At 39.5% G+C, this 27,437-nt stretch overlaps 1 protein-coding gene across 29 annotated transcripts in view; it reads left to right on the top strand.

Annotated features, from left to right (window-relative positions):
* The window catches only part of syd (JNK-interacting protein syd), a 648,626-nt gene that overhangs the window by 603,502 nt on the left and 17,687 nt on the right, over positions 1–27,437 (top strand). Inside the window, exon 29 of one of the 29 annotated variants that reach the window (XM_067136850.2) lies at positions 23,034–23,130. The exons of the other annotated variants lie outside the window; for them this stretch is intronic. Within the exon in view, the coding sequence (XP_066992951.2) occupies positions 23,034–23,073 (40 nt within the window). The 3' untranslated portion in view covers positions 23,074–23,130. Of the gene's footprint in view, positions 1–23,033; positions 23,131–27,437 lie in introns of those variants that run through there. 29 annotated transcript variants of the gene reach the window in all.

Raw genomic sequence — 27,437 nt, forward strand, 5'->3', positions numbered from 1 at the left:
AGTTCAAAAGGGGTCACACGAGCGTGAAGGATGAGGAAAGATCGAGGCATCTATCTGCAGCCGTAACTGATGCCAATATTGAACAAGTGCGTGATATGATTCTGAATAACAGACGAGTGACTGTTGATGATGTGGCAAACCATATGCACATTAGTCATGGTTCTGCACATGAAATCATTCATAACAGGCTTAACTTTCACAAAGTCTGTTCGAGATAGGATCCAAAACAACTCGATGAAGAGCAAAAGCACAATCGTGTGAGAATCTGTCAGCACCTACTGGATCGTCATGCTGACGAATGTGAAATGTTTCTGAAATGGATCATCACTGGAGATGAAACATGGGTTCACCACTTCGAACCAGAGAGCAAACGTCAGAGCATGGAATGGAAGCATCCCAAATCCCCAGTCAAAAAGAAATTAGAGTCAAACTTCTGCAGGAAAAGTGATTCTCACAATGTTTTGAGACTCTCAACGGCCAATCTTTGAACGTTACAGTGATATACTGGTAAACAAGCTGAAACCTGTAATTCGCAACACATGCAGAGGCCGATTGTCGGAAGGAGTTCTGTTGTTGCATGACAATGTGCGTCCACATTCCGCCGCCCACGCCGCTCAAACTCTTCATATGCTGCATTTCGAGTTGTTTGAGCATCATGCATACAGTCCCAATCTCGTCTCGTCAGATTACCATCCGTTTGGTCCACTTAAAAATGTTCTAAGTGGCCGTTGATTCAGCTCCGATCAACAGGTGAAGGAAGCGGTGCATACATGGCTAGCTGCACAACCATAAACCTTCTTTGCAGAGGGTATCAGAAAGCTTGTGAAACGGTGGACCATGTGCATTGAAAAGCAGGGTGACTATGTTGAAAAATGATATCAATAAAAAAATGTGTAGGTACTCTTTTTGTAATACATTATAAAAATTGATTGCAGATACTTATTGACTTGCTCTCATATAACATAAAAGAAAAATCAACCTGGCAAAATAGAATAAATAAAGTAAACAAAGCAAATTATGTCACCAAAAACACATTCAACAAAAATAGTTTATCGATTGAAGCAAAATTAAGACATTATAAAACAGTCACACAGCCAGAGGTGAATTATATGAGTGAAACTATTTTCAAAACTACTCGTCGTCATCTACTGTAACTCGATCCAAGTATACAGTATATAACTTCTTCCTGCATAAAGTGAGCAGTTCAACTCAGTTTATGGATGTGTTTGCGATGACTGTACAGACCAATCTTGGCATAAAACATATGCCCACACAAATCACACTGAATGGATGCAGGAGAGAAAGGATGTAATTTGACGGAGCTTTCTTGCTTGTTGCTTGACCTCTTAATGTCTGCGGTGTTCTTTTTCGAACAAGTTGACTCCGGTGGATGCAGTGTTCCACCACAGTGAACAGTCCACAGCACATTCTTCTCATGTCTGTATATTTATACCAGTTGTCTTCATGATGTGTTTTAGCTGGTCCTTAAAACGCTTAAGAGGAGCTCCATGAGGTCTACTGCCGAAGCAACGTTCACCATAAAGAATTTGGCGGGGAAGCCTGGTATCACTCGTGCGGTGAACATGGCCTAACCATCTCAGTTGATGAGCGATAATTGTTGCCTCAATGCCATTCAGCTACGCTTTGTCAAGAACTGCAGTGTTGGTCAGGTGGTGGTGGTGGTGGTGGTGATTATTGTTTTAATAGGAAGTACAACTAGGAAACCATCCTGTATATAACACTAATCAGAGAGAAAAAATAGAAGGGGTCCGACACTTCAAAAAATGAAGGTTTTGGCCAAAGAAAGAGAAGGGCCACGAAGGGTATGAAAATGAATGACTCCCTAAGCCTCGGGAACCTAATACCATCGGGTTGGCAGGTTCAGTGCTGGCTCAGTCCAATGGTATTTGAAGGTACTCAATTATGCCAGCCTTATGCCAATAGATTTATAGATTTACCTGCAGCACAAAGTTATGGCATCTTGGTGTTTCTGAAAACTGTATAAGTATCTAGCGAGATGTACTAAGAAGAAGAAGAATATTTAGCACCACTCAGGGGACACGTACACCTTAAGAAATGCTGCAGACGTGAAAAATGTTACCTCGCTTGTAGGCTAAATTTTTACATTTGTTACATTCACTAGCGATATGTTCTGCGAAAAATTAGCCAAAGCAACAAAAACAAATTTGATAAACTCATAAAGGAAACTGTCAGAAAAATCTATTTGCTTCCATGTTATGCATAATCTTGCAAATTCTTGCTAGAAGATTGATGATCTTCAGATTACATCGTGTTATAAAGAGTCCTTTCGTCATTCCTTCAACCCATGTCAACAATCATTTCATGTGTAACCGAGCTCGATAGCTGTAGTCGCTTAAATGCGGCCAGTTTCCAGTATTCGGGAGATAGTGAGTTCAAACCCCACTGTCGGGCAGCCCTGAAGATGGTTTTCAATGGTTTCCCGTTTTCATACCAGGCAAATGCTGGGGCTGTACCTTAATTAAGGCCATGGCCACTTCCTTCCCACCCCTAGCCCTTTCCTGTCCCATCGTCGCCATAAGACCTATCTGTGTTGGTGCAACGTAAAACGTATAAAAAAAATTTTCATGTGTAAAAACACAATATTTGCATTACATTAAACATGTTCATGCATAAGTAGTTTGTAAAATATGTAATGATTTTACTTTCTAAAGAACCAGGCACATAGAGTGTGATTACTTTTTTTTTTTTCAGTGCTTGATAACAGTGATTCGAGCAAAAACTATAGTTTTGTAATGTCATTAGTTTTAGCTAGTACACATTTCAGGTTGTTACAACCTCGCCTGCTGCCAGACACTGTTGTCCTCCAGAAAGAGTCATTAATGCTTTGAAGCAGTGACGTGCATTGAACCTCATCAACTCCAGCACTGCTGGAGTAGACTTTTCCTCTCATTGCTTTATACAGCATTTCTTCCCAGTATAGCAGAAAATTCATCCTTCCATTGCTCAGCATAAGTAGTGCTTGCTTGAATGATCAGTCCATAGATTGGTTTGATGCAGCTCTCTATGCCACACTATCCTGTGCCAACCTTTTAATTTCTACGTAACTATTGCATCCTACATCTGCTCTAATCTGCTTGTCATATTCATACCTTGGTCTACCCCTACTGTTCTTACCACCTACACTTCCTTCAAAAACCAACTGAACAAGTCCTGGGTGTCTTAAGATGTGTCTTATCATTCTATCTCTTCTTCTCGTCAAATTTAGCCAAATCGATCTCCTCTCACCAATTCGATTCACTATCTCTTCATTTGTGATTCAATCTATCCATCTCACCTTCAGCATTCTTCTGTAACACCACATTTCAAAAGCTTCTATTTTCTTTCTTTCTGAGCTAGTTATCGTCCATGTTTCACTTCCATACAATGCCACGCTCCACACGAAAGTCTTCAAAAACATCTTTCTAATTCCTATATCAATGTTTGAAGTGAGCAAATTTCTTTTCTTAAGAAAGCTCTTCCTTGCTTGTGCTAATCTGCATTTTATGTCGTCCTTACTTCTGCCATCGTTAGTTATTTTACTACCCAAGTAACAATATTCATCTACTTCCTTTAAGACTTCCTTTCGTAATTTAATATTTCCTGCATCACCTGCCTTCGTTCGACTGCATTCCATTACTTTTGTTTTGGACTTATTTATTTTCATCTTTTACTCCTTACCCAAGATTTCGTCCATACCATTCAGCAGCTTCTCGAGATCTTGTGCAGTCTCAGATAAAATAACAATGTCATCGACAAATATCAAGGTTTTGATTTCCTCTCCTTGGATTGTGATTCCCTTTCCAAATTCCTCTTTGATTTCCTTTACTGCCTGTTCTATGTAAACATTGAAAAGGAGGGGGGGACAAACTACAGCCTTGCCTCACTCCTTTCTGGATTGCTGCTTCTTTTTCAAAGCTGTCGATTCTTATCACTGCAGACTGATTTTTATACAGATTGTAGATAATTCTTCGTTCTCGGTATCTGATCCCAATCACCTTCAGAATCTTAAATAGCTTGGTCCAATCAACATTATCGAATGCCTTTTCTAGATCTACGAATGCCATGTACGTGGGCTTGTCCTTCTTGATTCGATCCTCTAAGATCAGACATAAAGTCAGGATTGCTTCACGTGTTCCTACATTTCTTCTGAAGCCAAATTGATCTTCTCCCAACTCAGCTTCAACTTGTTTTTCCATTCTTCTGTAAATAATACATGTTAAAATTTTGTAGGCATGAGATACTAAACTAATGGTGCGGTAGTTTTCACACCTGTCAGCACCGGCTTTCTTGAGAATAGGTATAACAACATTCTGCCGAAAATCGGATGGGACTTCTCCTGTCTCATACATCTTACACACTAAATGGAATAACCTTGCCATGCTGGTTTCTCCTAAGGCAGTCAGTAATTCAGAGGGAATGTCATCAATTCCAGGTGCCTTGTTCCTATTTAGGTCGCTCACAGCTCTGTAACACTCTGATCTCAAAATTGGGTCTCCCATTTCATCAGCATCAACAGCCTCTTTTTGTTCCAGAACCAAATTATCTACATCTTCACCTTGATACAACTGTTGGATATGTTCCTGCCATCTTCTGCTTTGTCTTCTTTCCCTAGAAGTGACTCTCCATCTTAGCTCTTAATATTCTTACATCTAGATTTCCTTTCTCCAAAGTCCTTGATTTTCCTGTATGCAGCATTTACCTTTCCTAGAACCATACAACCTTCGACATACTTGCACTTCTCCTTCAGCCAGTCTTCCTTAGCTACCTTGCACTTCCTATCCACTTCATTCTTTAATCGCCTGTATTCTTTTCTGCCCTCTTCATTTCTAACATTCTTGTATTTTCGTCTTTCATCAATCAGGTCTAGTATCCCTTGGGTTATCCACTGATTCTTAGTTGATCTTTTCTTCCTTCCTAACATTTCTTCAGCAGCCCTGCTGACTTCATTTTTCATGACTATCCACTCTTCCTCTATCGTGTTTCCTTCAGCCTTTTCATTTAGCCCTTTTGCAACATGTTCCTTGAAACAATCCCTCATACTCTTTTCCTTCAACTTGTCTAGATCCCATCTTTTTGCATTCTATCCTTTCTTCAACTTCTTCAGCTTCAGATGGCATTTCATGACAACAAGTTGTGGTCAGAGTCCACATCTGCTCCTGGGAAAGTTTTGCAATCCATCACCTGGTTTCTGAATTCTGCCTAATTACACTGACTGACAGAGCAAATGCAACACCAAGAAGGAGTGGTTCGAAAGGGATGAAAGTTGGAGAAAAAACAGAGACGGCACGGACGAATAATTGATGTTTATTTCAAACCGATATGCAGGTTACACAATGCGCACGGCATCGACTCAGTAGGATGTAGGACCACCGCGAGCGGCGATGCACGCAGAAACACGTCGAGGTACAGAGTCAATAAGTGTGCGGATGGTGTCCTGAGGGATGGTTCTCCATTCTCTGTCAACCATTTGCCACAGTTGGTCGTCCGTACGAGGCTGGGGCAGAGTTTGCAAACGGCGTCCAATGAGATCCCACACATGTTCGATTGGTGAGAGATCCGGAGAGTACGCTGGCCACGGAAGCATGTGTACACCTCGTAGAGCCTGTTGGGAGATGCGAGCAGTGTGTGGGCGGGCATTATCCTGCTGAAACAGAGCATTGGGCAGCCCCTGAAGGTATGGGAGTGCCACCGGCCGCAGCACATGCTGCACGTAGCGGTGGGCATTTAACGTGCCTTGAATACGCACTAGAGGTGACGTGGAATCATACACAGTAGCGCCCCGAACCATGATGCCGCGTTGTCTAGCGGTAGGGCGCTCCACAGTTACTGCCGGATTTGACCTTTCTCCACGCCAACGCCACACTCGTCTGCGGTGACTATCACTGACAGAACAGAAGCGTGACTCATCGGAGAACACGACGTTCCGCCATTCCCTCATCCAAGTCGCTCTAGCCCGGCACCATGCCAGGCGTTCACGTCTATGCTGTGGAGTCAATGGTAGGTAGTCTTCTGAGCGGACGCCGGGAGTGCAGGCCTCCTTCAACCAATCGACGGGAAATTGTTCTGGTCGATATTGGAACAGCCAGGGTGTCTTGCACATGCTGAAGAATGGCGGTTGACGTGGCGTGCGGGGCTGCCACCGCTTGGCGGCGGATGCGCCGATCCTCGCGTGCTGACGTCACTCGGGCTGCGCCTGGACCCCTCGCATGTGCCACATGTCCCTGCGCCAACCATCTTCGCCACAGGCGCTGCACCGTGGACACATCCCTATGGGTATCGGCTGCGATTTGACGAAGCGACCAACCTGCCCTTCTCAGCCCGATCACCATATCCCTCGTAAAGTCGTCTGTCTGCTGGAAATGCCTCCGTTGACGGCGGCCTGGCGTTCTTAGCTATACACGTGTCCTGTGGCACACGACAACACGTTCTACAATGACCGTCGGCTGAGAAATCACGGTACGAAGTCGGCCATTCGCCAACGCCATGTCCCATTTATCGTTCGCTACGTGCGCAGCACAGCGGCGCATTTCACATCATGAGCATACCTCAGTGATTTCAGTCTACCCTGCAATTGGCATAAAGTTCTGACCACTCCTTCTTGGTGTTGCATTTGCTCTGTCAGTCGGTGTATAATGAAGTCTATATGATGCCTTCCAGTGTCTCCAGGTCTCGTCCATGTATACAGCTGTCATTTGTGGTGTTTGAACCAAGTATTGGCAAAGACTAGATTATGATCAGTGCAGAATTCAACCAGCTGATTTCCTCTTTCGTTCCTTTGTCCCAATCCAAATTCTCCTACTGTATTACCTTCTCCTCCTTGGCCTACCACTGCATTCCAGTCTCCATCACAATTAGATTCTCGTCACCTTTTACATATTGTATTAAATCTTCTCTCTCTTCATATGTTCTTTCGATTTCCTGATCATCTGCTTTGGCATATAGACCTGCACCATTGTGTTTGGCATTGGTTTGGTGTCTATCTTGACGACAATAATTCTTTCACTATGCTGGTCATAGTAGCTTACCCGCTGCCCTATTTTCTTATTCATTATTAAACCAACTCCTGCATTTCCTCTGTTTGATTTTGTGTTGATAATTCATAGTCGCCTGACCAGAAATCCTGTTCTTCATGCCAACGTACTTCATTTATACCAACTACATCTAACTTTAGTCTATCCATCTCCCTTTTCGGATTCTCTAATCTACCACAACGATTCAAACTTCTAACATTCCACGCTCCGACTCGAAGAATGTCAGTATCCATCTTCCTGATGATCGCCCCCTCTCGTGCAGTCCCCACCCGGAGATCCGAATGGGGGACTAGTTTACCTCCTGAATATTTTACTCGGGAGGAAACCATCATCAGTACATCATTCATACAGAGAGAGCTGCATATCCTCGGGAGTTAGTTACGGCTGTAGTTTCCTGTTGCTTTCAGCCATGTAGCAGTATCAACACAACTAAGCCTTGTCGAGTATTATTACAAGGCCATATCAGTCAATCATCCAGACTATCAGTCAATCATCCGGACTGCTGCCCTTGCAACTTCCGAAAAGCTGCTACCCCCCTTTCGATGAACCATTCCTTAGTCTGGTCTCTCAACAGATACCCATCCGATATAGTTGCACCTGCAGCTCGGCTATCTGCTTCATGGGGACACGCAAGCCTCACATGGTTCGCAGGGGAGGGCATAAGTAGTATGTATGTATGTTCAGTTCGTCAGCGATGCCGCTGGTGGGATCCTCAACAGCTCTGCCATCAGCTGTCATAGATGGCCTAGGCATCACTGAAGAGACGTACTAGGGAAATGAGGAGTGAGGTAGTTTCCCATTGCTTTCCTCACCGAGCCAGAGTTGCTATTACATATCAGTCTGCCAAGCCCACTGAAATGCATACACCAACCGAACCTATGAGCAACATTTTCACACCATTCAAAGCAGGGACTGGCTGCATAAGGAATGGCATTACTAACATTGCTCATACCTCAGTCACTTTCATATTGTCAAAGCCAAAGATAAGACAGAGACAGATCTATGAAAGTAACAAAATTGCTCTAGCCTATACCAGAAGACATAGTGCACTGTAAACACTAGGTCCTGCCAGCAAAGGCATGCATAAGTAGTACAGGTGTATAATTGTTTCTCCATGCCAATCCTGCAGTGACTGTTCAGTCTCCCAACTAGATATCGGTGGCTGGGGCTCATGTATGTTTACAAATGCTCTCATTTTCTTCGGTTGATAGCAGGGGAGGTTGAAACAACCTGAAATGTGCTCTGGAACTAATGATATCATAATATAGTACTTGCTGGCAGGGTGCGAAATTGGGAAAAAATTGTGGGTGGGGAAAAAAAGATTATAGGGTTTAACTACTAGTGTTTATTTCAAGCAGCACCTGGCCGGGGAGGGGGTATATAATTCCCTTGTGGGTAAATTACCCCTCCCCTTGAAAAATGTAAATTTGAATTGTTTTTGTTGGAATTCTGTTGTTATAACAAGAATGATATCCAATGGAAAATTATTCCCGGGTTTCAGATGGACTTGCTAAAGTGAAACATGAAAAATAGGCTGCATGTGCATGTGCGGAGTTGTCACCACTGCGTTGTTTTTTTGCTCAAGGTCTGGCAGTCATCCTATTATTTCTATCTTATGTGTATTATTGTTGATGTTTTTATGAAAATATAAAAAACACTTATTTCAATAACAGACAGTACGTATTACATTATCCTCTTTTTATAATGAAAGAATCCTATTGGGCAATTTTAGTGCGGGGGGGGGTCTAAGGAGATAAAATCATCCCCCCCCCCCTGCGCACGATTTCGCACCCTGCTTGCCGGAATCGCTGTTATCAAGCATCGAAAGAAAATTGATACAGGGGAACAAAAAAGCCAACATTTCTGTTATAATAAACTTTATTGAGTGACAATGCCTGTCTGGTGGCCATGTTCATTAAGGCATCAAGTCTGTATGGTCTGGCATTGTGGTTAGCCAGTTTGAGTCCTGTTTGTAGAGAAATGTTCACCATCAGACTGTTGGTCGGCAGGGTAGGAGAGGTGGTGCTATACTATTTATAATCTCTATATTGCATGCCAAAAGCCTGACTTCAGTTTCAAACATCTCCACAGTGTTCATATGGAATGAGGGCATGAAGCTGCTGATGGCGATTATAGTTTTAAGAGGAAATACAACTGGGCAATCATCTTCTATTAACACGAATCAGAGGGGTAAAATGGAAAGGATCAGGCACTTCGAAATATGAATGCATTGGTTAGGGAAAGACGAGGGCCACGAAGGGTGTGAGAAAGAAAGACTCGCTACGCCTCGACTGCTCTAATATCGTTGGGGTCAGAAAACAACAAGAGTTGACCAAGGAATGTCTGATAGAATACATTAAAGTGAGAAACCTAGCACAAGTAAGTGGAAGCAATACCAGGACTCGGCAAAGGGCTGCGTGTTCGCCATCCCACTGTCTCCCAAGTTGAGCTCCTGGGGACCGTTTTAGTCGCCTCTTACGACAGGCAGGGGATACCATGGATGTATTCTACTGCTCCCACCCACAGGTGGTGATGGGGCCTTGGTGCTATTCGACAGGAGCAGGCTATATGTTGGCACTGGGTTTCACCCTCTTCCTTCCTGCTATCATATATCACATCATTCATTTCATCTCATTAACCCCTCTGATGAGCTTGACATTGGGAAGAACATCCGTTTACAATATCTCGGTGCAAAGATTCATCTCACTTCATATTTACTTGTAAAGAAGCGGAGCAAGGTTCGGATACACACAGAGTGATATTTTTGCTGTAGCAGCAAAATATTGCATTTCAATTTAACCAAGATGATTAGTACTTTGTTCTTACTAAATTATTTTTTGTAAGTTCTTTATCCTCCTCAGACCATAATATTTTTTGTTGATATTTTTAATATACTTCCTGAATTTATCATGGAAGGTGTTTGATGCAAGGAAGAATATTCAAAAAATATATTTCAAAGGCAGTTACAGTGGTACACCTAATTCCCCATTGGGGACATTAGGCTCTAGTGCATGATCTAGAACACAGGTTACATTGTTCACTTACAGTGGACATAGAAAAAAAGAAAAAATTTATTTTTACATATTTTACAGATATATTTCACACATTACCGTACATAATTTCACATGTATTTGAAAAAGTGTGTTACAATGAAATCTTCTATTTTGAAAGCATTTGCTTATTCATAATTTCACAATTTACAGTACATCTTATGGCAAAATTTAAAACATGTTTACAGGAAAGTAATGCATATTCAATACTCTACTGTGCTTCAGGTGCATTTTAGTTTTCACATTGTAGGTTCACAGTTCATGGTAGTGCTGAAAGCAATTTCTGTTATCCTGCAAGCACAAGAACACTTTACATGTGCTGCAACGAACTCAAACTTTGTTAGGCAGCCAGCACCTGTTCTTCATCACTGGCTTGAGAAAATCAGGCATGTGAAGGACTTGTTCTTTCCTCAGTTCATCTGACAAGTGTGGGGTAGATACTCTGGGGTGCTTCCATGCTGTTTCTTCTGTGTCATTCTGAGGTGGGCTGTTAAGTCATGTAGTAAGGACATCAGAATGAATTTGGTGTTCTTCATGCTTAATAATAATGTTATTGGCTTTACAACCCACTAACTAATCTTTTTACAGTTTACGGAGACACTGAGGTGCTTGAATTTAGTCCCGCAGGAGTTCTTTTACGTTCCAGTAAATCTACTAACACGAGGCAGACGTATTTGAGCACCTTCAAATACCACGGGACTGAGTCAGGATCGAACCTGCCATGTTGGCATCAGAAGACCAGTGCCTCAACCGTCTGAGCCACTCAGCCCGGTGTTCTTTATGCTTGACTCTAAACCTAAAATAGACACATACTTCTTTCTGTGGAGTGTTAAGTGGAGCTTGATCACAGCAGTACTCTATTCAGGCAGCAGCAATAGCCATATCAAACATATGCATGATAAGACGCACTGTCCATTTTCGTGTTCTAGCACAAATGCAATAAAAACTGATCACACGGTCCAAAAAGTCTACCCCACCCATGTGCTGGTTATATGATTTGACCACTGCTGGCCTCATCATGGTATATTGTCTGTCTTTTTTAGACCACCTGTGACATTGTCCTGTGGTGCTGTTCCCTCTTTGCTTGAAACTAATTTAACTGTTTGATTGTTGAACCACTTGACTACAGCAATCTGACCATCACTTCTGATAGCCTGGTCACATAACCCTCTTCCCTCTCTTTTCATCACACTATCACTTTTTATAGTGCAGCCCGAAGGTATGCAAGTTTTTGTGTGGTACCAGTGCCTTGAATGTGTGCTTTCGTATGGAGGGCATCTAAAAGTGGAACAGACATAAAATACCTGTCCATGTTATACCTTGTGAAAGGGTCTCACAGAGCCAAACAACTGCCTTCCCCCCACCCATTGTCAAGGTCTTCGCATGATGCGTCTTCTGATATCACATCACCTTTACCCCGATAGAGAAAAAATCTAAGGGAAGACCATCAGTAGCTCCCGCAAGAAAGTTTTTTAATCCACAAGGATTGCTTACCCTTGATGAACTGATGGACAGCCATGTGACCCCAGAAAGGAATCATCTGCTCATCTATCGGCACTTGAACTGGTCTAGGGTTGAAGATACAACCATTTCTCACAATCTGAATGAGGGACTGGACTTTCCTGAATTTATTGGTTTGTTTTTCTTCATTTGTGACTTGAGAATCAACTCTTATCTTCAGATTACTTCTAATAATGAAATACCTATTTCTTAACATAGGGGTCTTCTGAATCCAGTACATTCTAATTCTGAGGAATTTCAAATAAGACCTTATTATAGTTATTTTAAAAAGAACACCTAATTTCTTCAACAGAACATTTTAAGTTCCGCCCAGTCTCAGCTAGGTATCTATGGTTTGTATGCGTACATAAGTCTGCAAATACATCCTCTGAGATGTACGTGCTTACAGTACATACTCATGGGGTGGTAAGTTGGCAGCATTGACAGGTATTTCTTCATGTTCAGTTACAGGTGACAGAGGAAATAAGTCCGTGCTTTTCTTCCAGTATTAAGTTACCTTCAGGAACTTGAACTGTTTGACATCTGAGTACTCGCACTGGCATCTCCATCAAAAGCATCAACATTCTCATCGCTTTCATCACTTTCATTATCAGATTTCACATCATGGGTAGTAAAGGTCAGATCTGCATCTTCATCAGAAAGATCCCAGTCAGAATTATCTCCATCTATTTAATCATGACAATATCAAAGAAGGCAGCTGTATCTACGAGTTAAAGGCACAAGATATAATTAGACCTGTATTCTTATAATAAAACTAGCTGTTACCCATGGCTTCGCTCGCAAGGATTTGGTAAGTTTATAAAAATTCACTGAAAAATTGCATTTCATTTTCCCCAGAACCTCTTTGTAAACCACATTTGTGGCATTGCCTTAGGGTACGTCCAAGATGCACGCTGGTTTTCTGAGTCAGACAGTCGGCGCTGACTGTCTGACTCCGAGTGGCAGGTGGGATGTGGCCATTATGAAAGCTGGTTGTCAGCGTGGACAGAGCTGCCACAAAAGGAAATATGATATACAACTGATCAGTGTAGCATGGAACTAACAAGAGAACAGGCTGCAGAGCTATTGCTGCTAAGTGACAATGTTACAACCAAGTTAAAACGAATAAGAAGTGATATATATCCAATTAATGAATTAAGATCTGTTTACGGGGAGTACAAACACCTTTTCCCACAGTTACTTGCCAACGAAAACAGATTTTTCGAATATTTCAGAATGAGTTCGGATACGTTTTATTTTATTTTGTTAAAAATTGAACACAGGCTTACGAAGAACTGGGCGAATTACCACAAAACTCCTATTCTTCTGGAAGAGAGATTGGTTGTCACCTTAAGGTAAGTAAACACTCTTTTTTTTTCAAATAACAAATAACACTTTTATAATTTTTTTATTTTTTTTTATTTTTTATTATTTTTATAGATTTGTTAAACGTGTTCTAAAAATAGATACAGTTCACGTAGAATGCTGATTGATTTTTAAGGACTAATCTTGTACTGAATGTCATTATAATGAATTAATTTTTATTGAAAAAGAAATAATGTTTTCTCTGACTAGAATGATAGAAATTATACATTTTGATTCTGTGAGAAAGTCGCGGTTTCAGGGAATGCATCTTGATTTTGTGGGAATGCTCCTTGAGTGGCAAGCAACATTTGATGATAGTTGTCATCTGGCGAGAGCCCACTATCATATGAAGTCGTTGAAAGAGCTGGGGGTGGCAGCGGATTATGTTCCATTGATGACAGTCCTGCAGATGGCTGGTGCAAAGTTCTTCCCGCGAATGCAAACTCCTCTACTAATTGTTGAATACAGCTCCAAAATCTAAGTTTCTGTTCTGTGGGTATTTTTGCGACAAACGGCAGCAGGCTTTTAAAAAACAGCATGTCATCTTTGTCAGGTTCCCGCTGAAAAGCACTTTGTATAGTGTTAATTTTTTGCTGTTCCAGTTGTAAGATCCTTTCATTATATAACGTGTTGGTTGGCATCACACGTCTTCTCTTTCTAGGTTGACTTGCTGGGGGGTTGGTACGCTGGTTTAATTCGGAAGGTTCGGTTTCCGTCACTTTCTCATTAGGAGTTTCTGTCTCTGCTACATTTAAATTAATGCTGTGTGTTTCTTGTCCATCAGCATACAGGCTTACGTCATGTTCTCGTTCAACTTCTCCGTCGTCTGCAGCAGTATGTGCTTTCAGTTTGAGATTGCTTGAAGAAGCTCTAGGAGTAACTATGTCTTTTAAAAATAACAGTTGTTTAAAATAAGGCGATTCGGGTTCAGTAGCCGTTTCTGCAACGTCTCCTGATCTTGGTGTCTTTATTTTGCTGCATTCAACGCTGAACTGATCCCATAGGTATTTCCATTTCTTTTGAAGTACAGCTCCTGAAACCAATTATTGACAATTACAGTCATTAGCTACATTTACAATGATTACATTACATTGATTATATTTACAATGATCATATAATTTCCGAACTGAGTTAGACTTTTTCCTTTTTAGATTTAGACCTTTTCCACATAGGTTTGTACTTTTTCCACATAGATGTAGAATTAGGTTTAATTAGACTTTTTTTTATTTTTGTTTCAGGTTTTTGTCTACCGGTATGTCTTGTTGAGGTTTGGCATTCAGCTTTAGAATGGGGAAAACGACAGTGGCTATGATAGTCAAAGAGACAGTTACTGCTATATGGGAAGAATTACAACCAATTTATATGCCAACACCATCTGCAGAAGATTTTGAGAGAATAAGTAAGGATTTTGCTGAAATTTGGAATTTTCCACATGTGATAGGGTGCCTTGATGACAAACATGTGAGAATTAAGTGCCCGGATAATTCGGCCTCAATGTATTTCAATTATAAGAAATACTTTTCCATAATTCTACAAGGTTTAGTGGATGCAAACTACAAGTTTGTTATTGTTGACATTGGAGGATATGGAAAACAAAGTGATGGCAGAACTTTCCTTGCGTCCCACTTGCACGAATTCATTGAATCTGGGGACATAACATTTCCAGAACTGAAAATGTTGCTTAATACAAATACCCAAGCTCCTTTTTTCATGTTGGCCAATGAGGCGTATCCACTTCTTCCTCATTTGATAACACCTTACAAGAGAAAAACATTGAACTCCAGGAAGAGGAATTTCAACAATAGACTGTCTAGAGCTAGAAAATCAGTTGAATGTGCGTTTGGAATTCTAAACGCAAAATGAGGAATACTTTCAAAAGGACTAGAAACGGATGTGGAATTGACAGAAATGATTGTAAAGTGCGTATGCACACTTCACAACACCATAATAGAACGAGAAGGCATAGAAAGACACATGACTGAAGTTGAGATGCAAGGAATCAGTGATTCAGTGGTGTGGTGGATAGAAGGCAGACAACAGAATGCAGCAAAACAAGTTAGGGACACATTCGCCATGTTCATGAAAAAATACCCACTCTCATACAAAAGTAATGTAATAAACTGAGGATTTTCCATCATTGGAAATGCATTTTTCAAAATGCAAAAACATACCTGACTCATCGTAAATTATGTAAATTACTTATCTAAAACTGATCTATTAAGATGTGTATCATAACTGTACTTTATACTAATAAATATTTTCTTTAATCCATAACTTCAACCATTTTGTCAAAAAATCATTATTAATTTCATTATTCACATTTCCATTGGTTACCTTTTATCTTATTTTTATCCTTTATTAATCACATGCACAAGTACCATGTGTTCCACACCCTAGTACCTGAACCTGAACCTCAGGGGGGGGTGGGTGTGTGTGTGTGTGTGTGTGTGTGTGTGTGTGTGTGTGTGTGTGTGTGTGTGTGTGTGTGTGTGTGTGTGTGTGTGTGTGTGTGTGTGTGTGTGTGTGTGTGTGTGTGTGTGTGTGTGTGTGTGTGTGTGTGTGTGTGTGTGTGTGTGTGTGTGTGTGTGTGTGTGTGTGTGTGTGTGCATCAAGGGATCGTAAACAATTTTTTTTCTACTGACAATAATTTATTTACAATGAGTACGTGTATTTCATCATATGTATGTAGGCCTACATACCGTACAATATTGTTCCTTTTTCTGTTACTCCTGATAATCCGGAATTCTCAATAATACGGCAGTTGCGTGGTCCCATATGTGTTGGATTATCAGGATTGTACTGTCATATGGTTGTTTGATATGAAAATTAAGTGTTAATCTATTATAACAAATGAACTTACCATCAGTCTTCATTTCTATAGAAATCTTTCTCCAACAGCCATCGACGATATTCCTGTTGGAATGATCTTTAATTCGCTTATCCCATATCGGAGAATTAAGTTGAACTTTGGAAATCAAATCCTTGATATCCATCGTTGACAAAATGTCAAGCACACTCAACACGAAAATCAACAGCCTATGCGGCAGGTTGTCTGAAACCAGAATGAACTAATCATTCCGGTAAACATCTGGCCAGTCCCGCTTAGTAACAAAGGATATACTTATGCCGACTCGGCGCCGACTGTCTGACTCAGAAAACCAGTGTGCATCCTGGACATACCCTTATGGGGCTCAGATGACCAGGCTACTGGCAGAGCTAAATCTTGAACATGCGACATGGAACTCTACATGTGAGAAACAGTCCTCTTTTAAGTCGAAAAAAAAAAGAAGGGTTTCTTTATTTCTAAAGCAGATTCCAAACACCAATTTTCACGTCTGTAACTTCTTAGTTTTTGAGATATAAGTATCCTCATAAAGAGAATTCAACTCCTTCACTTATTTTTGATCTCCAGCTTAAGTTGATTTTCCTAAAACGAAAAGTACGTGTTTCTTTGTTTTTAAAGGGGATTACAAATACCAATTTTCACGTCTGTAACATGTTAAGTTTATGAGAGATACTGTAGATATATTCATTTTAAAAACTGCCCCAATCCTTGGCTGAGTGATCAGCTGTTGAGGCCTTCGGTTCACAGGGTTCCAGGTTCGATTCCAGGCTGGGTCGGGGCTTTTAATCACATGTGATTAATTCATCTGGCTTGCGGACAGGTTGTTTGTGTTTGTCCCAACACTTTCCTCTTCATATTCACTCAACACACCACATTACCAACTACAACAGGAACACACAATAGTAATTACATCCCTACACACGGGTTTGGCATCAGGAAGGGCATCCAGCCATAAAACAGGGCCAAATCCACATGTGCAACGCAGTTCACACCTACGGAAAAAAATTATGTTCATTTATTTTTAAAGGAGATTCCAAGTACCAGTTTAACCTCTGTAACATCTTCAGTTTCTGAGATATATGTATCCTCATATAAAGAATTCAACGTCTTCCTCACTTCTTTTCACACACAAAAATTTGTGTTCTTATATTTTTAAAGGAGATTCCAAATACCAATTTTCATATCAGTAACATGTTAGGTTTTTGTGATACAGTCTAGATAATCTCGCTGCTGTACGATTACTGGAGCTGACGTTGTCATGGTTACGGCAGTTCATTTTTTTATCCGGTTCCTAGAGCATTGGTAGTGTGGTGCCAATATCTCCATAATGGTTGGTTTCAGGGCCTCAAAACATGGTTTTCCGGCCCGTGGGGCTTACCAAGTTTTGTCGTTTGCATCAAGGGCTTAAATTGAGCTTTGTCTCATCGTTGTACGACAAATTTGATATTTCGCCTATATTAGCCTAGTATTTTAAATCTCCCCCCCCCCCTGGCCCCCCTCCAAATTGTTTTGAAAATAAAATACAGCCCATGTCCCTCAGGCATAATGAATATTTCCATTAGTAAAATAATTTTTAGAATCGATAGTTCTTGAGATTAGCCATTACTTACATACATACTACAAACTAACCTCTTTATATATTAGTATAGATAAAGTACATTTAAGATCAACGTCAATAACAAGCTGTGGCAAGAGGACAGAAATAAACCTTTAATCTAAAAAGAAACACCTCGACCACCCCTAACAAATCTAATGTACAGGAAACCAGTGTCCTTTTAGGGGACATAGAATTGTAATTATTCCTGGCGCAGACAGTTATTTGATTTCAAGACGTTAAATACATCACGACATAGTCTAGGTACCTGACTGTAATATCACACATTTTCAAAATTCCATGAAAGAACAGCACAACAGTACAGCAATGCTTGCATACTTCCACACCACTAAACCCTCTTAGGAGCAGCCATCTTGATACTACCTTCCAGACCACATGAATCAATATGTTACGAGATATTAGAATCATTCTGTATTGACGGTTTTCACTTTACAAAGGAAAAAATTAATTTAATTTTAATTTAATTTAATTAATTTAATTTTTCCTTTGTAAAATGAATCAGTACGTGGTAGTAGGTAGCATCCCAGTATGTGTTGCCATCTCTCCACATCACACATCAAATGACTTACAAAGATTATAAAAATCTTCCAGGGAAGCAGGAATTTTTTGAAACACATTAGAGGACGTGGGGTCTGAGGAGGTATATAATGTAATTTGCCATATCTGATCATATGTCTGTGCATTTAAGAATTTTAAGAAATTACATTTATTTATTTATTTATTTATTTATTTATTTATTTATTTATTTATTTATTTATTTATTTATTTATTTATTTATTTATTTATTTATTTATTTATTTATTTATTTATTTATTTATATATATATATATATATATATTCCCCTTTTTTATGTTTTTATACTTGTCTTTTGACCTTAACAACATCCAGGACAAATGTTCTGATAAGAAAGTTAACAGGAACAAAATATGTATAGGAAACAGGTGGAAAGCAGTGACTTACCTTGTAAGTATGTGATGATAATAGTACACATAAAAGATAAACATGGGTCCCAAATTTTCGGCTGCAGTGTTTGTCAGTGGAGGATAGAGTAAAAATAATGGTGATCTTTGTTGACCAGTAGTGCTGTTATGAGGTAAAGGAATTGAGATAATCAGTGAGACAAGAAAATGAAAAAAAGAAAAGAAATAAAATGAGCAGTTGTTTGAAGTTCAGGTCAAGTGCTTCCCTAGACCTTAGCACCAGTTAATGTTCAACTTCAGAATCTGTAATGTCAAGAGGGTGAGAAGTTGGGGGTAAATGTTTAAGGACTTCAGCTGTAAAACAATCCTCAAATGTTGTTTGGTAAGTCAAGTGTGAATGGGGACAGGAAGATCCAATTCCTACTAATTCCAATATAACTCCTCGACTGTTATTATTCTATGCTAGTATTATATTGCATTATTCAGTCTCTACACAGCTTGAAGATTTTTATTTCTTGAACCCTGTCTCCACATCATATTCCACTCCCTCACTTTCCAGGAACAAGAAAGGTTAATAAAGAAGGGCAACAACTAAAACTTTAAACTTATCTCTAATTTTGCTCTCATTTTCTCTGTCATAGGCCTCCTGAGCTAACTATTCCATCCATTTTCATATTACTTAACTTTCCTCAGTTCCTATCATTTCATTTTTGGTTTGCAGTATACTTCAGCATTATGCTGTGTTAAAAGAGAAAAAAAAAAAAAAAAATGAAAAGGAACATATTGTTACAAGTAAAACACAGTCTATTTTACTGGTCTAATTTAATTGTAGGATGACCCGATAAGTACACACATACACACGCACGTGCACAATTGTATTCAGCCATGAACAACTACACACCGCTAATTGCCATCTGTTTACTAAATCTCTCTTCTCCTCACAATAAGTAGTTCGGCTCTCCAGTATCACCTGGAAGGCGGTAATTCTGATTGACAACCCACCTTTCACTTTTGCCTCGCACGCTCAGTCTTTTCACTTAACTGCTGCATGCAGACAGATACGAACACAGGGCTACTGGCCACCACAACACACGACTGTTCACTGGCTCGACTCTAGAGAAAGTCCACCACTCACACAGCAAACACAATGAATTCCGGTGGCTGCTCCCCACAGTGGTCTACCTAACTAAACAGTGCTAGCCAGCACTACAATATTCCTCACAACGATGACAATTAACACTGCTCCAATTCTACTCACGCCAACTGTTCCACACACACACGCACGCACACACACTGATTCCACGAGTCTACAGACCATAGTAGCACACACACATCTAGTACTCCATACTCCAACACAATGATACTCAGTGACTGACTCTGGTGGGACTCTGACAGTAGCCAGTACTACTACCATCCCAGTTCAACTACTCACTTGACACTCCAAGACTACAACAACTCAGACTTCACTGGAACACTGATGACAGCCAGCATAACTTCCATCACAGTCCAACTACATACTCCCATTACTGAATGACTGTTCGTGACTAGCCTCCTTTTTATATCCTGATGATAGAGCACTAGAATCTCTGCAGTGTGGCTAGAGAAGGAGGTTTCCCATTCTAGAAGCTCCAAGCAGAAACCTGACGAAAGCACAATACAAGGAGAGGCCAGCAGGGAGGTACCTGGTCTGACTCACTAATCCCTTCCACGAAATACAGAAAGAAACTCCAACAGGGCCAATACTTAACAGTCTAATAGGATAAACACAATGGCAGTTCAGTTCATATAGAGAAAACCGGGCGAGTTGGCCGTGTGGTTAGAGGCGTGCGGTTGTGAGCTTGCATCCGAGAGATAGTGGGTTTGAATCCCACTGTCGGCAGCCCTGAAGATGGTTTTCTGTGGTTTCCCATTTTCACACCAGGCAAATGTACCTTAATTAAAGCCATGGCTGCTTCTTTCCAACTCCCAGGCCTTTCCTATCCCATTGTTGCCATAAGACCTATCTGTGTCGGTGTGACGTAAAGCCACTAGCAAAACAAAAAAAATAGCATATATAGAAAGACAGTGTTACAGTTTAGAATTAACAAGATAATAGTAATGAATACTCTGCTGCCACATTGTGCTGAGTGCAGCAAAACTCATAATTACAGTAGATAGTATGATACTAGAGAGATGATAATTAAAGACCGTTGTTATTTATAACTCTCAGCAATTCGAAGATAATAATAATACCCTGAGAGTAATTTGGAGGTGCGAGGCTTCTAAAGGATTCTATGGATGTTACATAAATAAGAAAAGTTAGGAGAATCCACGAAAGCTTGGAAAAAAGAGAGCAGTAAATTTTTTTAAACAGCATGTTATAATAACCATGAACAACAAACAATAAACTACATCACTTATTCCTTTCCATTTTTTAACAACAAATCTCAGATAGAAATTGCAAACAAAAGTACAGTGAATAACGAATCAACCTATACCTGATAAAGATTGTAACAATATAAGCAATGTTCCTAGACCACCAAAACCGTAAAGTACAAAGTGGAGTTCAGTAATCAATTCAACAAATGCCTTAACAAGGCATAAAGTATGGCAGAGTAGACCATTTGAAGACTAATTACAAATTGATAATTTTGGGGGGAAATTGGGAAGGAAGGGGAGAGGAAACAAAGGGAGCACAGAAATCCTGAAGATGGTTTTCTGTGGTTTCATATTTTCACACCAGGCTGTACCTTAAGGCCACGGCCGCTTCCTTCTCACTCCTAGCCCTTTCCTGTCCCATTGTCACCATAAGACCTATCTTTGTCGGTGCAACGTAAAGCAACTTTAAAAAAATAAAAAAAACAAGTACAATGCTACTATATACCGCAAAGTGACACATGAAACTGACAATATCCTAACTGAATAGGTGGACAAAATATGGACACAAGCCCCGCATTCTCAGGTCCAGTCAAAATGTTTCTTCATAGGAATTCCACCAACCAGGAGTGTCCAGCACTCGCAAACGAAATAAGTGCCCTGCTAATAAAGATTCAAAGCTTGGAGAGTTCTAATCAGGATACATTTCTCCACAAACAGCACTTCGTGGCTGTTTTCTTTGACTTAAAAAAGGCCTAGGACACCGCATGGTGATATGGTATCCTTTCAGTCTTGCATCAGTGGAGATTCCGAGGGAACTTGCTGGTATTTATTGCAAATTTTTTGTCCCTCCGTCTATTCCGTGTCCAAGTAGGGAGGGCATATTCGCAATACCAAGTTCAAGAAAATGAAGTCCCACAGGGATCGGTTCTTAGTGTCACTTTGTTCGCGATGGCCATAAACGGTATTGTCACTATTGCTGGTTCAGCAGTAATACCGTCGCTATAAGTGGACGATTTTGCTCTGCATTATAGCTCGCATAATATGGCAGTCGCAGAGCGACAATTACAACAAGCTGTTAGGAGAATGGAACAGTAGGCCTTAGAACATGGCTTTCAGTTTTCAGTCGCAAAGACCTCTGTAGTGCACTCTTCACACGCATCCCGAGCTGTATTTAGGAAATGATGCTCTTCCCGTAGTTGGCACTTACCGATTTCATGGAATCCTTTTCGATAGCAAATTACCAGTCAATGACAATCAATCTCTCGGCATCAGTGGATAAACAGGGAACCCAAATAGATTTTAAAACAGGATTTGTAAAGTTCAGGTGCATCAACTTCAGTGCTATCAGTGACTGAATTATTTCAACTTGCTGACCAGGAGTTTCTTCAGTTTATTTTAGCAGAATATCTTTGGGGGCAGGGGCATGGGCATGATTAGTGCAGTGGCTTAGCTGCTTGCTTTCCACAGTTCAAATCCTGGTCGATTCACAGTCAAGATTTTTCATCTCAAGAATCACATGGCGTCAGGAAGGGCATCCAGCCTTAAACTCTGGCCAAATCCAAAATGAGCCTGGATGGCATCCAGCAACCTCATAAATAACTCTGAAGAAAGTTTAGAATACCTTTAAAAGCAAGGTAAGTTATTCAACATTTTAAAGCCACACAATTTTTGTACTTTTTGACTCATTTCTGAAACATTTATATAGTTTAATTGAATGGCATTAGTTGGATGAAATAAACCATTCAAAAGTCCAAATAACATGCTAGCATTACTTGGGGATATGTGCTTTTCAGTTTTTTTTCTACAACTAAGACACTAACATTTTGTAAAGGAGAGTCGCTTCACTTTTTAACGAGTTGCTAAACCTTCAGTAATCTTACTAACTAGTTCACCAACTTGACCAGAAGCAATTACATTCATCCTATCCTTCAGTTTTTATTTTTGAAACCAGCAAATGATAATATGGATAATTAGAACCTTCTAATTCCTAATCCACACCTGCAATAAACTTACAATTTTCAAAAACAAATGCTGTTTGATATTTTACCAGGGTGCAAAATCTGGCACCTTCCATTTCTGCCAACCAGTTTACCATGGGAACAGATTTTATTGACATTTCTTTTGAAAAATGAGTGGAGAATCAATTTTTATGTGTGTAAGAGGCAGCTTTAAACCAACTTCTCCATCTACTCAACACAGGCTCAGGATTCAGTGAAAGTGACATATCTATGAAGCTTTCCTTATGTATGAATGAAACCTGTATTTTACTTTCCTTGACATATGAAAACCGTTTTTTGTTTTTGACAGAATGGCATTAACTTCTTTCAGATTATTTTGCAAGACTTCATGGAACAAGATGAATTTATGAGCCCATCAAGTGATGTGAATTAAATGTTCTCCCATAATTCCCTTCAGTAGTTCACATTTTAACATATACAGGTTAGAATCAGTTATCACATACTTTACGTTCTCGTGGTTAACTTAAGACATATGCAAAGCACTCAGGATTGCTTGAGAACATGTTCTGCTTCTCGCAGCATCATGAAACGTACACTCTAACAAAAGTATTTCCTGTTCAGATACTGGATCTTTTATTTCAATCAAGATTGCAAATACACAGCAGCATGAAGAGTCAGTTGTTTTGATGCAGATTAGAGCCAAGTCCGTTTTCCCTTCCAAAAGCGGTTTTGTGCTTGCTAGTATTTTGTTTGTGCAAAATGGAATGTATTGTTTTCTTGGTTGACTGTGGAAATGTTCCAAGATTGTTTAGAAAAATATAAATCAGAAAGAAGTCTTAGAAATCCAAGTCTTAAACAAGAAGCCTTTCTCGTGGACAGTCAAGATTTCTTCTGAAGACGCAGAGCACAGTTTTCTGCGAAACGTTAAGAATTTCACCTTATTTTCTTGACACGGCATAAGCTCAAAAGCCTATACACTATCACTGAACATTGATTGTGGAGATTTTATTGATAAATGATAGTCAGTACATATTTTTGAAGCTTTTTCCGGACTGCAGGTTTGTCTACCTTCTCCAGCGGGATGTTGGCTTTGAGTAGCATTGCTGTTGTTTCGTGAATAAATTTTGTCTTTCACTCTTAGCTTTCTTTTGCTTATCTAATGAGAGTTATATTGTTGCCTGCCTTTTTTACTGTTGGAGTGCTTACTTTCCATGCTTGCATGAATTTTAAAACAATGTTTTGGGGCAGTATCTTTTTTCTCCCACTTGATACGAACATTACAAAATTTACACAGTAAAATATTGCTTTCCAAAACGTATAAACCTTTACTTGCTAACTTTTTAGCTCTACTGATCACTGTAATACTTGTCGATCGACCCATCTTCACTATTGATTGACTTGTGATAACTTTATTTTACCTGAACCAGGACACCAAAATACACCAACCCTTTGTATTCGTAGTCAGCCCTACAGCCAGTAGACATATCAGGATTTCCAAGAATCTTGCCTTTGTGGCATGAGGTGGGATTACCAGCCACCCCTAGAACGGTAAACACTTTGTGTTTCGCAAGAAGCCTGGAGTCAAAGTCGGCAGTATCAATGATCATGCTATTATTAAGGGATTTCCTAAAATATTAAAGGAAGTGGGTGTTTGTGTTGACTTGAGAAATACTCATGTCTTCCATTTATCTGCACACATGGAAGTTTTGCATATAATTTCAAGCTCATTATTTTTTACGAATTTTGCTGCAATTTTGCACTTACTGCAAAATAAGTAGATTTTGCTTTAAATTGTCTTTATTGCTTTAATTTCCAAAAGAAATATAACTATTTTCTTAACCAGAAACATATTATTCATTAAAATATCTCAATTTTGCTTCAAAATATTTTTTGTCACGTTTTTCGTTAATGCGAAAAAATCATGCCTCATAGTTATGCTCTGTTGTCAGTCAGTCAGCATTCATTGAACAATTTGGTTGAAAAATAGTGTTAATCAGCCTGCTGGATTCCATCTTTGAGAGCGCCATAGCCCATAGGCATGCTACAAGATATGTCTGGGCTAGTTGCTTTTCCTTGCTTCATTTGCTTCAAAGCAGTCTTGTTTTTAACACTGATTTATTATCTACCCTTTTACTACATTGCTGTTTAGTATTGGCAGGTAGAGAAATTTCTCCATCGAGATCTTCTCCAAGTAGCTTTAGCGTTCTCTCTCTCTCTTTGAATTGACCAGCAAAACTGCCTTAATTTTTTAAGACCTTGGCCACTACCTTCCCACTTCTAGCTCTTTCTTATCCCTATATCATCAAAAACCTTCCTATTTTAGTGAAACATTAAAGAAATCCTAACCAAACCCCATTGCACTACAGTCCCGAAAGGCCATGGCTTACCAAGCGACTGCTGCTCAGCCCAAAGACTCCAGATTATGAAGTGTCATACGGTCAGAACAACAAATTATGAATCCTTTATTCGTGGCTTTCTAGACCGGGGCTATCTCACAGTCGGATAGCTCCTCAATTGTAATCCCGTAGGCTGAGTGGACCTCGAACCAGCCCTCATAGCCATGTAAAAATCCCTGACCTGGTCAAGAATCGAACTCCAGGATCTCTAAGTAAGAGGCTGGTATGTTACCTCTACACCGTGAGGCCGGCAGCATTAAATAAACAGTAGGGAAAATTTAATCACGAAAGTTTTCCTAAAGAATTTTGAGAACCTTTACCTTAGAATGTATACTTTTTCACAGAAAATGTATAATACATCCTTAACAACATGAAATTACTTTGGAAATATCTCAAATTCAGCTCAAGATGAAATTATGTTCCTGGAAACTGTTTGATTGTAACATCCATTACCATCATCATCATTACCATCATTAATTCACCTTTCAAGCAAGTCATGTGTAATTATACTGTATACGAGGCTCTTCCAGTTTGTCCTCTGCATCTACAGCTGTTGATGCATTATATTATAAGTTTGCACATCTGTGCTTTGTTTAGAAGAGTGTTTCTCCTAAATATCACAAGGTTTTCCTCTAGGTCTTCTCCTTAACTGTTCATTCAAATTATATACTCTTTTTTTTTTTTTTTTTTGCTAGTTGTTTTACTTCGCACCGACACAGATAGGTCTTACGGCGACGATGGTACAGGAAAGGGCGAGGAGTGGGAAGGAAGCGGCCGTGGCCTTAATTAAGGTACAGCCCCAGCATTTGCCTGGTGTGAAAATGGGAAACCACGGAAAACCATTTTCAGGGCTGCCGACAGTGGGGTTCGAACCTACTATCTCCCGAATACTGGATACTGGCCTCACTTAAGCGACTGCAGCTATCGAGCTCGGTAATTATATACTCTTAGGAGTCCTATTTGAAGTTATTCTTTTCACATGATCACACTACCATAATATTTTCAATTCTAGTGGTTCTGTAAATTCGTTTCCAAACCAAGCTGCTGTTGTATATCCACATTTAAAAATATATAGGCATATATGCGTTATCCTTTCTCATCTTTATTAGGCAAGAATGGAGGAACTTCTTTTAGTTAGCTGAATAATCTACAGCAAGTAACTGGTCCTGTCAATGTTGCAGGTTGTAATGAATGAGTCGATATATGTTTTAAACAGGTTGATCTTGGGAGGCTGGGGAATCGTTAAATATCAGAGTATCTGATGAATAGAGTGGTAGAATTTTGAACTAGTTGTATTCTGTTGTTAACTTCTTGTAATATGGTATTATCCAAGGAAATAAAAACAACCTAAATATTTAAAGTTTAAACTCCTAATTTGTCTTTATCATTATTTCCACTCATCACTAATATAAATAAAACAATATTCTGAATGGTTGGTATATTAAGTTTATAAAACTTATGGACTGACCATCATCTTTTTATGGTATCATTGAGCATGTAATCCAGTTATTCTATTGGGTAAGTTTTATTACCTTTGTAATTATTAAGTTATCAGTTTTACTATGTACAGGTTATGCACTTTTGCCATATTGAATCTAAAAATGATTAAAATAATAGGCAAGGACAGTGTCAAATCAAGAGCTGCAGTCTCAGAAACATGTGAATGTCCAGAATTTAGGTTTATAAATATACAGAGTGGTCCAGAAGAAGTGTTGCAAGTAACTATCTTTTAAGTGAATAGATAAATTGAGTGCTTTGTCTTCCAAATGTTATTGGTAGAAGGGACCATCAATTAACATTAATTACAGGTGATAGTTGCACAAACCAGTCTTTTTTGTTGTTGCTAAAAATGTCATATCTGTAAGTTTTAGGCTGCACAGTTACATGATTAATTAACAGAATAAAGTTAAAACTTCAAAAAACATAGCCTAAGTGAATTAAGAACTGTATTTGCAGTACAGCATTTGTGGAGTGAGGTGATAGGAATTTTTCTTCTTTTAACACAGAACGTACAGCAATGATATGTCAGTAAAATATAAAATAATAATTGAGGAAAGAAGTAGTGGCTATGTAAATTGATCAACAATGTCTCACACGTCTTGGCTAATAAATGAGATGTTCTCTCTGTCTTTCCAAATTTTAGAAATTGTTGAGTATGATTCACTCAATTCCTTCGTGATGCTGACATTTATTTCTCCATTTTGTTATCCCAATATTATGTGTGACTTTTCTTCAATATTAAACACTTTTGCGACATATTCACAGTGATGCTTGCCTTGACTATTGAACAGACAGACTGATTTGAAATCTACAATCTACTGAAAACAAGAGTTTGAAAATAAGCTTTACATTGTTGTCAGCAATTCCCAAACACCTAA

The sequence above is a fragment of the Anabrus simplex genome, chromosome 1, assembly GCF_040414725.1.
Source record: "Anabrus simplex isolate iqAnaSimp1 chromosome 1, ASM4041472v1, whole genome shotgun sequence".
Classification (NCBI taxonomy): domain Eukaryota; kingdom Metazoa; phylum Arthropoda; class Insecta; order Orthoptera; family Tettigoniidae; genus Anabrus; species Anabrus simplex.